Genomic DNA, 12,850 nt, shown 5'->3' on the forward strand with positions numbered 1-12,850 from the left:
TGCTCGAGGCAGGATCAAGTCCCGGGGGCGGGGCGGGTGGGCTGGCGGCTGTCCCCCAGCAACAGGTGCACATTCCCGGGCTCCTCGTCACTTCCCCTGTGCTGGCGGTCCCAGCGGCTCTCTGAGCGAAGTCACTGAGCGAGCCGCCAGACTATGACCCCAGGGGCTCTGCTGATGCTGCTGGGGGCGCTGGGGGCGCCGCTCGCCCCAGGTAAGTGTAGGCCCCGAAGGGGCAGTGACGGGGCCAGCGGTCGTGGCCAGGCACCAGGGCTGCACTTATTCTCTCCTCCCCCAGGCGTCCGCGGCTCGGAGGCGGAGGGTCGACTCCGGGAGAAACTTTTCTCTGGCTATGATAGCTCCGTGCGGCCAGCGCGGGAGGTGGGAGACCGTGTCAGGGTCAGCGTTGGTCTCATCCTGGCGCAACTCATCAGCCTGGTGAGGGCGCGCGGGGGGTGGAGGTCAGGCCAGCCGACCGGCCGGGGGCGTGGCTTTAGGCAAGGCCGGACCGGGGACAGGCTGGGGGCGGGGCCTGGGACGAGACCAGGCTGAGATGGACCAGCCTTTGGTGAAGATTGGATCGAAATCAGACCAGTGGACAAGCTCTGGCCGTGGGTGGTGGACGGGCCTGGAGTAGAACCGGGTAGGGTGAAGGACGGACCTGTGATCGGACCTTAAAGTGGAGCTGGGGACGAGGCAGGGGCTGGGGGACGGACCTCGAGGTAGGGCCACATGAGTCCTGAGTGCCCAGGGTGGGGCGGAGCTTGGTGCTCAGGGGTCAATAAATGGCAGCGGGTGGAGGTTCGGGGCTGGGTGGATTATGAGCTGAAGGCAGGGCCCGGGACAGAGCTAGGCGGAGGGCTAGGCAGGGGCGGGTCTGGTAGGTTGATAGGCTGGGAGTGTAGACGGCAGGAAGAGGTGTTTCTGAGATAGAGGCAGGTCTTAAACTAACGCCGCTTCTGGGAGGTGGACTTGGACCCGAGAGGGTGGGGCTCAGAAAAAGGGGGCGGCGTTCCCGGGAGAGAGGTTGGCCCCCCGAGCCCCCTCATTTCTCTCCACCCTACTTCACCTTTACGCCTTAAATTTTTCCCTTCTAGAACGAGAAGGATGAAGAGATGAGCACAAAGGTGTACTTAGACCTGGTATGGAGACCCCGCGGGGTGGGAAAGGGCTTCCCTCTGCCTTGACAATTTCCTTGAATATCCAGCCCAGTAAGAATATTTTTTATATCATGACTTTAGATAACACGTTTATAACTGAAGCAAAAGCTCGAGGAAACAACACTTAACTTTACTACAGGAGTTGCACCCCATGCATTTTTAATTCCAATTTTGTGTGTGTGTGTGTGTGTGTCTGTGTGTGTGTCTGTGTGTGTGTCTGTGTGTGTGTGATGCGGTCTCACTATGTTGCACAGGCTGTTCTTGAACGCGGGGGCTCGAGCCATCCACCAGCCTCGGGGGGAACCTCCACAAGTGCTGAGATTACAGCCGTGAGCCACTGCACCTGGCCCATTCTAATTTTTGAAACACTGGTTTGGGGCCGCTAATTTCATTCCCCATCCACTAAAGGATTGCGAACTGCAGTTTGAAAACCGTTTTAGAGGCTAGCTACTGCAGCCTCCTCATTTTTACAGAGTAAAATATTGAAACCCGGTGCGGGGGAAGGGAAATTAGCTGATGTGGATCCCAGCGAGTGAAGGCGGAGCCAGAGCCAGAACCCCGGCCCCTTGACCCACAGTTTATGCCTGTCCTGCTCCCCTTCCTTGCACTCCCTTCCTGGGCTTCCTTTGGAAATCCCAAGTCCCTCCCGGCCTCCAACCCGGGGCAGCCCCTCAGCCTCTGCTTCACTAGGAGTGGACTGACTACAGGCTGAGCTGGGACCCTGCGGAGCACGACGGCATCGATTTGCTCCGCATCACGGCGGAATCCGTGTGGCTCCCTGACGTGGTGCTACTGAACAAGTAGGAGAACTTCCAAAGCCCGGGAGGCGGCGCGGGGCCTCGGGGGACGGGGGGCCTCCGGGCGCGGGGCCTGATCCCTGGTGAGATCCCTTCTCTGCAGCAATGATGGGAATTTTGACGTGGCTCTGGACATTAGCGTCGTGGTGTCCTCCGACGGCTCCGTGCGTTGGCAACCCCCGGGCATCTATCGCAGCAGCTGCAGCATCCAGGTTTCCGGCCTCCACATTGGAAGCTGAAGGAGCTCTTACAAATCCTCCCTTTCCTTAGACATCCTGACTCCCCAGCGACTCCCATCCTTCATCCTTCCCCCATTATCTAATCCCCATGACCCTCACCTCGTCTACCCTCCTGGTTTTCCATTGAGTTTTCTGTACACTTTCTTTGACTTCTAGTCTTACTCAGTGACCACCCTCCCCACCCCTCCCCCATTAATGGCTTCCCTTCATAACCCTCCAATTCCTCCATGATTCCCCTTCTCTGTGCCCTCCCCAAAGACCTCCCAAACTCCACCAGCGCTGACTGGTTCTCTGGCAGCTCTAGTGACTCTCTCCTCCATCCAGGTCACCTACTTCCCCTTCGACTGGCAGAATTGCACTATGGTGTTCAGCTCCTACAGCTATGACAGCTCGGAGGTCAGCCTGCAGACAGGCCTGGGTCCTGACCGGCAAGGGCATCAGGAAATCCACATTCATGAAGGGACTTTCATTGGTGAGTAGGCATGGCTCCTACATCCATGGGCTCTATCATTTCCAGCTTCTAACAGACTCATAAATATACTGTCAGTGATGCCCAATATAGCTCTGTGGGGTCAGCAGGATGGGTATGGCTATCTACATTTTAAAAGTATGGAAATTGCCGGGGGCAGTGGCTCATGCCTGCAACCCCAGTACTTTGGGAAGCCGAGGCGAGCGGATCATTTGAGGTCTGGAGTTCGTGACCAGCCTAACGTGGTGAAACCCCGCCTCTACTAAAAATACAAAAAATTAGCCAGGTGTGGTGGTGGATACCTGTAATCCCAGCTACTTGGGAGGCTGAGGCAGGAGAATCACTTGAACCTGGGAGGCGGAGGTTGCAGTGAGCCGAGATCACGCCACTGCACTCCAACCTGGGCAACAAGAGCGAAACTCTGTCTCAAAATAAATAAATAAAAATATGGAAATTGAGACTTGCCCAAGTTTATTAGAGATGGGCTACTCAGCCCAGTTTTCACAGCTAGTTTCATCAAGTCAGCCCTCTCAGGTCTAGGCTGTGGCAGAGCAAGCCATACCTGGCACTAAGCAGGACAGCTCCCACATCTGTGTTCCCCTCCTTCTGCTCATCCCCAGAGAATGGCCAATGGGAGATTATCCACAAGCCCTCTCGGCTAATCCAGCCTCCAGGCGATCCTAGGGGAGGGAGGGAAGGACAGCGCCAGGAAGTCATCTTCTACCTCATCATCCGCCGCAAGCCTCTCTTCTACCTGGTCAACGTCATTGCCCCATGCATCCTCATCACTCTTCTGGCCATCTTCGTCTTCTACCTGCCACCAGATGCAGGTAATGGGGGAAGGGGCTCCTTACTCTTTTGTCATTGGCTCAGCTTCTTCCTCTTCATCCTTAATCCAGGCAGGGTTTTCCTGCCAATCCAAAGCATCATAGATTGGGCTTCAGCAATCCCGCCCAGGCTCTGCCTCCCGTTGACTGCCACCTTTCCTCCGCTCAGTGAAACTGGAACTCTTTCCTAATAGGAGTCCTAGCCTCTAATCCATAAAGCCTTTACTCCTCTGAACCACAAACCTCCAGGCTTAGATAGCTCTCCCATTCCCTTTCCCAACATTCCCTGCCCACTTTCAGACTCCCACTACTCCTTTAATTTTTTTTTTTTTTTTTTTTTGAGATGGAGTCTCACTCTGTCACCCAGACTGGAGTGCAGTGGTGCAATCTTGGCTCACTGCAAGCTCTGCCTCCCAGGTTCACGCCATTCTCCTGCCTCAGCCTCCCGAGTAGCTGGGACTACAGGTGCCCGCCACCACGCCCGGCTAATTTTTGTATTTTTAGTAGAGACGGAGTTTCACCGTGTTAGCCAGAATGGTCTCGATCTCCTGACCTCATGATCTGCCCGCCTCAGCCTCCCAAAGTGCTGGGATTACAGTCATGAGCCACAGGGCCTGACCTTTTTTTTTTTTTTTTTTTTTTTTTTTGAGACAGAGTCTTGCTCTTTTGCCCAGGCTGGAGTGCAGTGGTGTGATCATGGCTTGCTACAGCCTCAAACTCTTGGGCTCAAACAATCCTCCCACCTCAGCCTCCTGTGTAACTGAAACCACAGGTGCCCACAATCATGCCCAGCTGATTTTTTTGTATTTTTGGTAGAGAAAGGGTTTCACCATGTTGCCCAGCCTGGTCTGCAACTCCTGAACTCAAGCGATCTGTCCTCCTCAGCCTCCCAACGTACTGGGCTTATAGGCATGAGCCACCGCGCCCGGCCCCCACTAGTCCTTTAACCTCCTATCTCCCTGGGAAATATATAATAGTAATAGCCACCGGGCGCGGTGGCTCACGCCTGTAATCCCAGCACTTTGGGAGGCTGAGGCGGGCGGATCACGAGGTCAGGAGATTGAGACCATCCTGGCTAACATGGTGATACCCTATGTCTACTAAAAACACAAAAAATTAGCCGGGCGTGGTGGCGGGCGCCTGTAGTCCCAGCTACTCGGGAGGCTGAGGCAGAAGAATGGCATGAACCTGGGAGGCGGAGCTTGCAGTGAGCCGACATTGCGCCACTGAACTCCAGCCTGGGAGACAGACTCTGTCTCAAAAAATAAATAAATAAATAATAGTAATAGTCAACATTTCTTTAGGAGGCAGCAAAATAGGATAACTTTTGGCAAATTCCTTAATCTTTTTTTTTTTTTCGAGACAGAGTTTTGCCCCATTGCCCAGGCTGGAGTGCAGTGGGGTGATCTTGGCTCACTGCAACCTCCACCTCCTGGGTTCAAGCGATTCTCCTGCTTCAGCCTCCTGAGTAGCTGGGATTACAGGTGCCCACCATGCCTGCCTAATTTTTGTAGTTTTAGTAGAGATGGGGTTTCACCATGTTGGCCAGGCTGGTCTCGAACTCCTGACCTCAGGTGATCCACCTGCCTCAGCCTCCCAAAGTGCTAGGATTATAGGCGTCAGCCACCACACCTGGCCAAATTCCTTAATCCCTATGTGTCTCAGTTTCCTGATCTGGAAGTGGGCCAACCATTGTCCCTACCGCCTAGAATTATTTTGAGGATTGACAGAGTTAATAGAACTATGCCTGGCACCCAGTAAGTTCTATGTAAGCACTGGGTTTTGGGTTGTTTTTTGTTTTTCTTTTTTGAACACTTGCTATAAGGTAATTCATTTAACATGGTACATGTACTAATTCTAAACTTTACAACAATCCTGTGAGGTAAGTAACGAATTGTCATTCTCATTTTACATTGGAGGATAAAGAGGCTGAAAGAGTTTAAGTCATTTGCCTGAAATCATTACACAGTTAGAGAGGGGCAGTGTTGCAATTCCAACCTGGGTCAGTGGCAGTCTGATTCAGAGACCTGATATCCTTAACTCTGGTATTCAAAACATGCTTTCCTCCTCTCTGCCATCAAATCCTTTGTCTAAAGAAGGAAAGCAGGCTGGGCGTGATGGCTCACACCTGTAATCCCAGCACTTTGGGAGGCTGGGGCTGGTGGATCACCTGAGGTCAGGAGTACTCAAGAAACAGAAAGGAGGCCAGTAGAACTGAATGAAGTAAGCAGAGGGGAAAGCAGTAGGAGATGAAGTCAAGGAGCTCATGGGAAGGACCTATAGACCATAACCAGCTGCGTTTCAAAGGGACTCTAGACCCAGGAAGGCCCAGAACCACTGATGCTGAGTAACACCCTTGGCCTTCTGGTCTGAGTTGCTATGGCCTTGGGCATGCTACAACAGGCAAGTGAGTTTCACTGGGGCATGTGTTGGGTGGATGTTTCAGGTTCTTTTCTTTTCTTTCTTTTTTTTTTTTTTTTTTTTTTTTGAGACAGTCTTGCTCTGTCTCCCAGGCTGGCATGCAGTGGCGCGATCTCGGCTCACTGCAACCTCCACCTCCCAGGTTCAAGCAATTCTCCTGCCTCAGCCTCCCTCCCCGGTAGCCGGGATTACAGACATGCGCCACCATGCCTGAGTAATTTTTCTATTTTTAGTAGAGATGGGATTTCTCCATGTTGGCCAGGCTAGTCTCAAACTCCTGACCTAAAACGATCCACCCGCCTTGGCCTCCCACAGTGCTGGGATTACAGGTGTAAGCCACCCCGCCCAGCCTGTTATGTTTTTTAACGTTGGTCTTTTGGCCACCAAGAGCCCAGGAAGGCCACATGCACAGCTCTGCCAGGTGCAGCCCAGGTGTCCAGGGCTCTCTGGTCCAGGACACCATGGCCTGGTGTGCCCTTATCTCCAGGCCTGAAGCCCCACCTGTCCAACCTGGAGACAGCTATGCAAGGTTCTCTTGCCAGGTGCTGTTTAATCTTGGGCCCTCCAGGGCCTGGAGCAGCTTCCAGGGCCAGTTCTCCATGCCCCCACCCAAGGACGTCCTCACTCCAGCAAGCTCAGCTACATGCTCAGCAGTCAGGGCCACTGAGGCCACAGCCCCGCCGCCACCCACACCAGGCTGTCCTAGAGGGCCACCCCAGGCCTGGAAGCCCCCTCAACCCCTGCTTTCATACAGGAGAGGGGGAGCCACTGGAAGGTTCTGGAAAGAGGAATAATATGATCTGATTCTATTTCTTTCTTTTCTTTTTTTTTTTTTTTTTTTTAGATACAGTCCCTGTCTGTCACCCAGGCTGGAGTGCAGTGGCGCGATCTTGGCTCACTGCAACCTCCGCCTCCCGGGTTCAAGCGATTATTCTGCCTCAGCCTCCCGAGTAGCTGGGATTCCAGTCACACACCACGATGCCCAGCTAAATTTTTTGTAATTTAAGTAGAGATGGGGTTTCGCTATGTTGGCCAGGCTGGTCTCGAACTTCTGACCTCAGGTGATCTGCCCGCCTCGGTCTCCCAAAATGCTAGGATTACAGGCATGAGCCACCGCACCCAGCTTGATTTATATTTTAACAAAAGCAGTCTGGCTGCTCGGTTGAGAACAGTCAGCATGGGAGAAAAGGATGGAGCAAAGAGACCAGTTAGGAGGGCTTTACAATAATTCAGACCTAAGGTAATGTGCTTTAGAGCAAGGTGGTGATGTAGGAGGTGGGACTCGACTCCAGACCAAATTGAGGACCAGCTAGAACAGGAACAGGGCAGATGCAGCTTTCCATAAGACATACGAGTGTGCCATGTCAGTTTACCATTGCCATGGAAACACCTGGGAGTTACCACCCCTTTGGCAATCACCTGATGACACAGAAGTTACTGCCCTTTCCCTAGAAATTTCTGCCTAATCCGTTGCTTAATCTGCATGCAATTAAAAGTAGGTATAGGCCAGGCGCGGTGGCTCACGCCTGTAATCCCAACAGTTTGGGAGGCCAAGGTGGGTGGATCACTTGAGCTCAGGAGTTTGAGACCAGCCTGGGTAACATGGTGAAATCCTGTCTCTACAAAAAGTACAAAAATTAGCTGGGCATGGTGGCGTGCACCTGTAGTCCCAGCTACTCAGGAGGCCGAGGTGGGAAGACCACTTGAGCCTGGGAAGTGGAGGTTTCAATGAGCCATTATCATGCCACTGCACTCCAGCCTGGGTGACAGAGCAAGACCCAGCCTCAAATTTGTTTTTGTAGAAAAGAGGTCTCCCTATGTTGCTCAGGCTGGTCTGAAACTCCTGGGCTCAAGCAATCCTCCCACCTTGGCCTCCCAAAGTACCAGGACTACAGGTGTGAACCACTGTGCCTGGCTGTAGAAATCTGTCTTTGAATGGCCTGGAAACATGGTCACTGATTATGCCATAGAGCTTTCCTGCAGGCAAGTCTAATCCTTCTCTCTTCCCCTCTGCCCTCCAAGGAGAGAAGATGGGGCTCTCAATCTTTGCCCTGCTGACCCTTACTGTGTTCCTGCTGCTGCTGGCTGACAAAGTACCTGAGACCTCACTATCAGTACCCATTATTATCAAGTACCTCATGTTTACCATGGTCCTCGTCACCTTCTCAGTCATCCTTAGTGTCGTGGTTCTCAACCTGCACCACCGCTCACCCCACACCCACCAAATGCCCCTTTGGGTCCGTCAGGTAAGAAAGATCTCCTCCTCCAACCCCAATTTTCCTTTTACAGACCATAGGGAGAACTATAGCTATGTGGCAGAGTGTTGAAGTGTCCAAGCTTGTTGAGTGTTGAAATGTTGCACAGTTAAGCTAGCCCCCATCATTATCATTTCACAGATCCCATACTCTCTTCATCAATACTGCCCATCTCGGGTCCCAGGGAAATATTCTTAGGGTTAGGTACTATCAGAATGGAAGCCCTCTCTTTCCAGTTGGGATATCTCCCAACCCACTAAAGAGTTTTTTTTTGTTTTTTTTTTTGTGTGTGTGTTTTTTTTGAGATGGAGTTTTGTTCTTGTGGCCAGGCTGGAGTGCAATGGCACAATCTCAGCTCACTGCAACCTTCACCTCCCAGATTCCAGCGATTCTCCTGCCTGAGCCTCCCAAGTAGCTGGGATTACAGGCACCCGCCACCACGCCCAGCTAATTTTTGTATTTTTAGTAGAGAGAGGGTTTCACCATGTTGGCCAGGCTGGTCTTGAACTCCTGACCTGAGGTGATCCACCTGCCTCGGCGTCCCAAAGTGCTGCGATTACAGGCGTGAGCCACCGCGACAGGCCCAACCCACTAAAGAGCTCTTAGGTCTGTGTGGCTGCATTTCCTTGTGTAGCTCGTTTGTGGAAGAATATGCACGCACATACTCACGCGCGGGAATGGGCATGTGGAGTGGGGTGGTTGGCTGTTTCCCTTCTGGTCTGAAAGCATGAAAGCCCCCACCAATACGCCTCTTCTACTCTGCAGATCTTCATTCACAAACTTCCGCTGTACCTGCGTCTAAAAAGGCCCAAACCCGAGAGAGACCTGATGCCGGAGCCCCCTCACTGTTCTTCTCCTGGAAGTGGCTGGGGTCGGGGAACAGATGAATATTTCATCCGGAAGCCGCCAAGTGATTTTCTCTTCCCCAAACCCAATAGGTAGGGCTACGCCCGTTACCCACATAAAAGGGAGAGGGAGAACTACAGTTCCCAGAAGAGTGTGCGGAAGAAGCGGCCCATGCTCCCGGAAGACGCTGTGGTTGAGCATCATGGGAGTTGTAGTACTCCTGCTGCTCACTTTGAGGGTTGGTGGGAACTAAAACAGAGGCGGTGGAAGAAGTTGCACAAGGCTAGAGAGATCACTGCTGGAGGGAAAAGCATGATGGGCTCTCGGGTTTTGAGAACTGGCAAGTTGTTGGAGGCAGCTGGAGCGGGGCCTGGGTCGCCGGCACTGGCTGTCTTTGCGTTTGGGCGTGGCCAGTCACTCCTCTTCCAGGTTCCAGCCTGAACTGTCTGCCCCTGATCTGCGGCGATTTATCGATGGTCCAAACCGGGCTGTGGCCCTGCTTCCGGAGCTACGGGAGGTCGTCTCCTCTATCAGCTACATCGCTCGACAGCTGCAGGAACAGGAGGACCACGATGCGGTATGTCCAACGGGGGTGGAACAAGGCCAGGCCTAGGCGACCTTGGCCCCACCCCCAAATTCCGCACCAGCACTCGCTTTCGTTTTTTGTGTGTGGTTTTTTTTTTGGCTTTTTTTTTTTTTTTTGAGACAGAGTCTCGCTCTGTCGCCCAGGCTGGAGTGCAGTGGCTCGATCTCGGCTCACTGCAACCTCCGCCTACGGGTTCAAGCGATTGTCCTGCCTCAGCCTGCCGAGTAGCTGGGACGACAGGGGCGCGCCACCACGCCTGGCTAATTTTTGTATTTTTAGCAGAGACGTGGCTTCACCATGTTGGCCAGGCTGGTCTGAAACTCCTGACCTCAGGTGATCCGCTCGCCTCGGCCTCCCAAAGTGCTGGGATTACAGGCGTGAGCCACCGCGCCCGGCCTCGCTTTCGTTTCTGATTGGACCTCTCCCTCATTTGGTCCCACCCCCTGCTTACCTACTGGTTCTTTATGCCCATGCATTGCCTGCAGTCTCGCTCTCCTGTTGGCGCTGCCGGCTGTTGCCTCAAACCAGTGGTAGGAGGACTCAGGCGGGTAGCGGGCGGGGAAATGGGGGGGTTTCCCTGGGGGTCTGGGCCCAGAGCTCAGGAAGTTTCCTTTGCCTACCCACAGCTGAAGGAGGACTGGCAGTTTGTGGCCATGGTAGTGGACCGCCTCTTCCTGTGGACTTTCATCATCTTCACCAGCGTTGGGACCCTAGTCATCTTCCTGGACGCCACGTACCACTTGCCCCCTCCAGACCCCTTTCCTTGAAGACTGGAGGGTCAAGACCCAGGCCCTCTGCCAGTTGAAGTGAGAGTTTGGTGATACTGTCAAGCCCTATCCTTCTCTGCCTCTTAACTCCTTCACAAGGAATCTGGGCCTCTTATTTCGTTTCTGGGGACTGCATTGGACTGAGGGCTGGGTAGGCAGGTGTCTTGGACCCACCTGAAATGCAGTATCATCTGATTTACTCTTTGGGATCTTGAAGAAGCTCTTTTGGGTATCAACACCTAGGTCGCCAGTGAAATAGAACAAAGAACAGGAACTAGATTATAAGCCTTATGAGGTCAAGAAATGTGTCTTGGCCGGGCGCGGCGGCTCACGCCTGTAATCCCAGCACTTTGGGAGGCCAAGGCGGGTGGATCACCTGAGGTCGGGAGTTTGAGACCAGCCTGACCAACATGGAGAAACCCCGTCTCTACTAAAAATACAAAATTAGCCAGGTGTGGTGGTACATGCCTGTAATCCCAGCTACTAGGGAGGCTGAGGCAGGAGAATCACTCGAACCCGGGAGGCAGAGGTTGCAGTGAGTCAAGATCACGCCATTGCACTCCAGCCTGGGCAACAAGAGCGAAACTCCATCTCAAAAAAAAAAAAGTGTCTTGTTCACTGCAGCATCCCCAGTGCCACGCACAGGTGCTGACCTATAGTAAGTGCTTAACATTTGTTGAATAGGGGAAAGAAATTTCCGGAAGTAAATACAGCAATTAATAATGTTTATAAGCTGGGCATGGTCGCTCAGGCCAGTAATCCCAGTGACTTAGGAGGCTGAGGTGGGAGGATTACTTGAAACCCACAGTTTGAGACCAGCCTGGGCAACATAGTGAGACCCTGTCTCTAAAAAAATAAAAATAGAAATAAAGTAGTGCTTATTGTTTGCATGTTGGGTCTTGTGGTCGTTTTCTTTTTACCTTTCTGTAATTTATTATGTTTTGTAATGTGTACTATCTCTGGGATTAAAAAAAGTTATTTCTACAAGCATGCATTGGTAATGAGAAAAAACAAGCGTTTTGAAGGCCTTTATTCAAGTTCCAGCCTTGGTGCTCACACAAGCCACTAGCTTGCTCTGTACTTGTTTCAACATCTGTAAAATGAAACTAATGATAGCATATGCCCTATAGGATTGTCTGGGGATCACAGGAGATGGGAAAAAAGCACTATGCGATATGTATCAGAGGTTGCAACGGTGTGTTTTTTGTTTGGCCTGCACAGTTTTAAATTTGAACTAGTTCACTACTTTTATTTTTTATTTTTTTTCGAGACAGAGTCTCGCTGTGTTGCCCAGGCTGGAGTGCAGTGGCGGGACCTCGGCTCACCACAACCTCTGCCTCCCGGGTTCAAGTGATTCTCCTGGCTCAGCCTCCTGAGTACCTGGGACTGCAGACCCACACCACCATGCCCAGCTAATTTTTGTACTTTTAGTAGAGATGGGGTTTCACTATGTTGGCCAGGCTGGTCTAGAACTCCTGACCTCGTGATCTGCCTGCCTCAGCCTCCCAAAGTGCTGAGATTACAGGCGTGAGCCACCACGCCTGGCTACTAGTTCACTGCTTTTAAAATGTGGATATTTCATGAGAAATTTGGCTCCTGGCTTCTCTTGAAAATAATCTTATTTTAAAAAAAAAACTATAGAGACAGAGTCTCACTATGTTGCCCAGGCTGGTCTTGAACTTCTGAGCTCAAGTGATCCACCTGCCTTGGCCTCCCAAAATGCTGGGATTACAGGTATGAGCCATCACACCCAGCCTCAAAGATAATTTTAAAAACTACAGTAGTCCGGGCGTGGTGGTTTATGCCTGTAATCCCAGCACTTTGGGAGGCTGAAGCAGGCAGATCACGAAGTCAGGAGTTCGAAACCAGCCTGACCAACATGCTGAAACCCTGTCTCTACTAAAAATACAAAAATTAGCTGGATGTGGTGGCGTGCACCTGTAATCCCAGCTACTCAGGAGCCTGAGGCAGGAGAATCGCTTGAACCTGGGAGGTGGAGGTTGCAGCGAGCCAAGATCGTGCCACTGCACTCCAGCCTGGGCAACAAGAGCGAAACTCCATCTCAAACAACAACAACAAAAAAAAACTATAGTAACACCAGGCCTGATTCCCCTGTTGGCAACAACTTGGCTAGAGCTTAGTGGCTGCCACTCTGGTCAAGTTATTCATACCATAATTCCTCAAAGCCCCTGTACACCTGACCCACGTCACTTAGTTTACCTGCCCATCCCTCCATAACACTAGAAAAGATACAGGGGGCAACGAATTGAAGCCAATGGGGAAGCTACAAGTGGAAAAAGAAAGGTTGTGTCTCTTATGGCCATCACACATTTTATGCCTCAGTTTTCTTTCAATTTGGAAGGAAGGTTAGACCTGGTTTAAGGCAGGGCCATTTTGGACATAGAGATCTCGCGCCCAGCAGGTTGTATGAACTAGACTGTTAATATTTCTGGCTGGATGTTGGGCCAAAGTCAGCTTGAGCCTAC

The 12,850-nt window shown here is 52.1% G+C and overlaps 1 protein-coding gene across 4 annotated transcripts; it reads left to right on the forward strand.

The window, feature by feature from the left end:
- Positions 1–43: 43 nt before the first annotated feature.
- CHRNB1 (cholinergic receptor nicotinic beta 1 subunit) lies at positions 44–11,254 on the forward strand. 4 transcript variants are annotated; one of them, XM_003810084.4, is made up of 11 exons: positions 44–211; positions 296–435; positions 1,095–1,139; positions 1,848–1,957; positions 2,058–2,166; positions 2,518–2,665; positions 3,283–3,492; positions 7,933–8,156; positions 8,931–9,103; positions 9,441–9,588; positions 10,224–11,254. In XM_003810084.4, the coding sequence occupies exons 1-11, from the start codon at positions 154–156 to the stop codon at positions 10,362–10,364; spliced, it is 1,506 nt and encodes a 501-aa protein (XP_003810132.1). In that variant the 5' UTR covers positions 44–153; the 3' UTR covers positions 10,365–11,254. The 4 variants fall into 4 exon arrangements, with proteins under 4 accessions (XP_003810132.1, XP_034797331.1, XP_034797332.1 ...); XM_034941440.3 differs by having other exon boundaries at positions 65–435; XM_003810085.6 differs by lacking the exons at positions 44–211; positions 296–435 and adding an exon at positions 500–640.
- Positions 11,255–12,850: the final 1,596 nt, after the last annotated feature.

The sequence above is a fragment of the Pan paniscus genome, chromosome 19 (genome assembly GCF_029289425.2).
Source record: "Pan paniscus chromosome 19, NHGRI_mPanPan1-v2.0_pri, whole genome shotgun sequence".
Classification (NCBI taxonomy): Eukaryota; Metazoa; Chordata; class Mammalia; order Primates; family Hominidae; genus Pan; species Pan paniscus.

Bases quoted from the DNA above. Each gene is read 5' to 3' on its own strand.
- CHRNB1 (XM_034941440.3), top strand. From the start codon at position 154: ATGACCCCAGGGGCTCTGCTGATGCTGCTGGGGGCGCTGGGGGCGCCG. The intron at 2,167-2,517 runs GTTTCCGGCCTC...TCCTCCATCCAG, and splicing joins GCAGCAGCTGCAGCATCCAG to GTCACCTACTTCCCCTTCGA. The intron at 8,157-8,930 runs GTAAGAAAGATC...TCTACTCTGCAG, and splicing joins TGCCCCTTTGGGTCCGTCAG to ATCTTCATTCACAAACTTCC.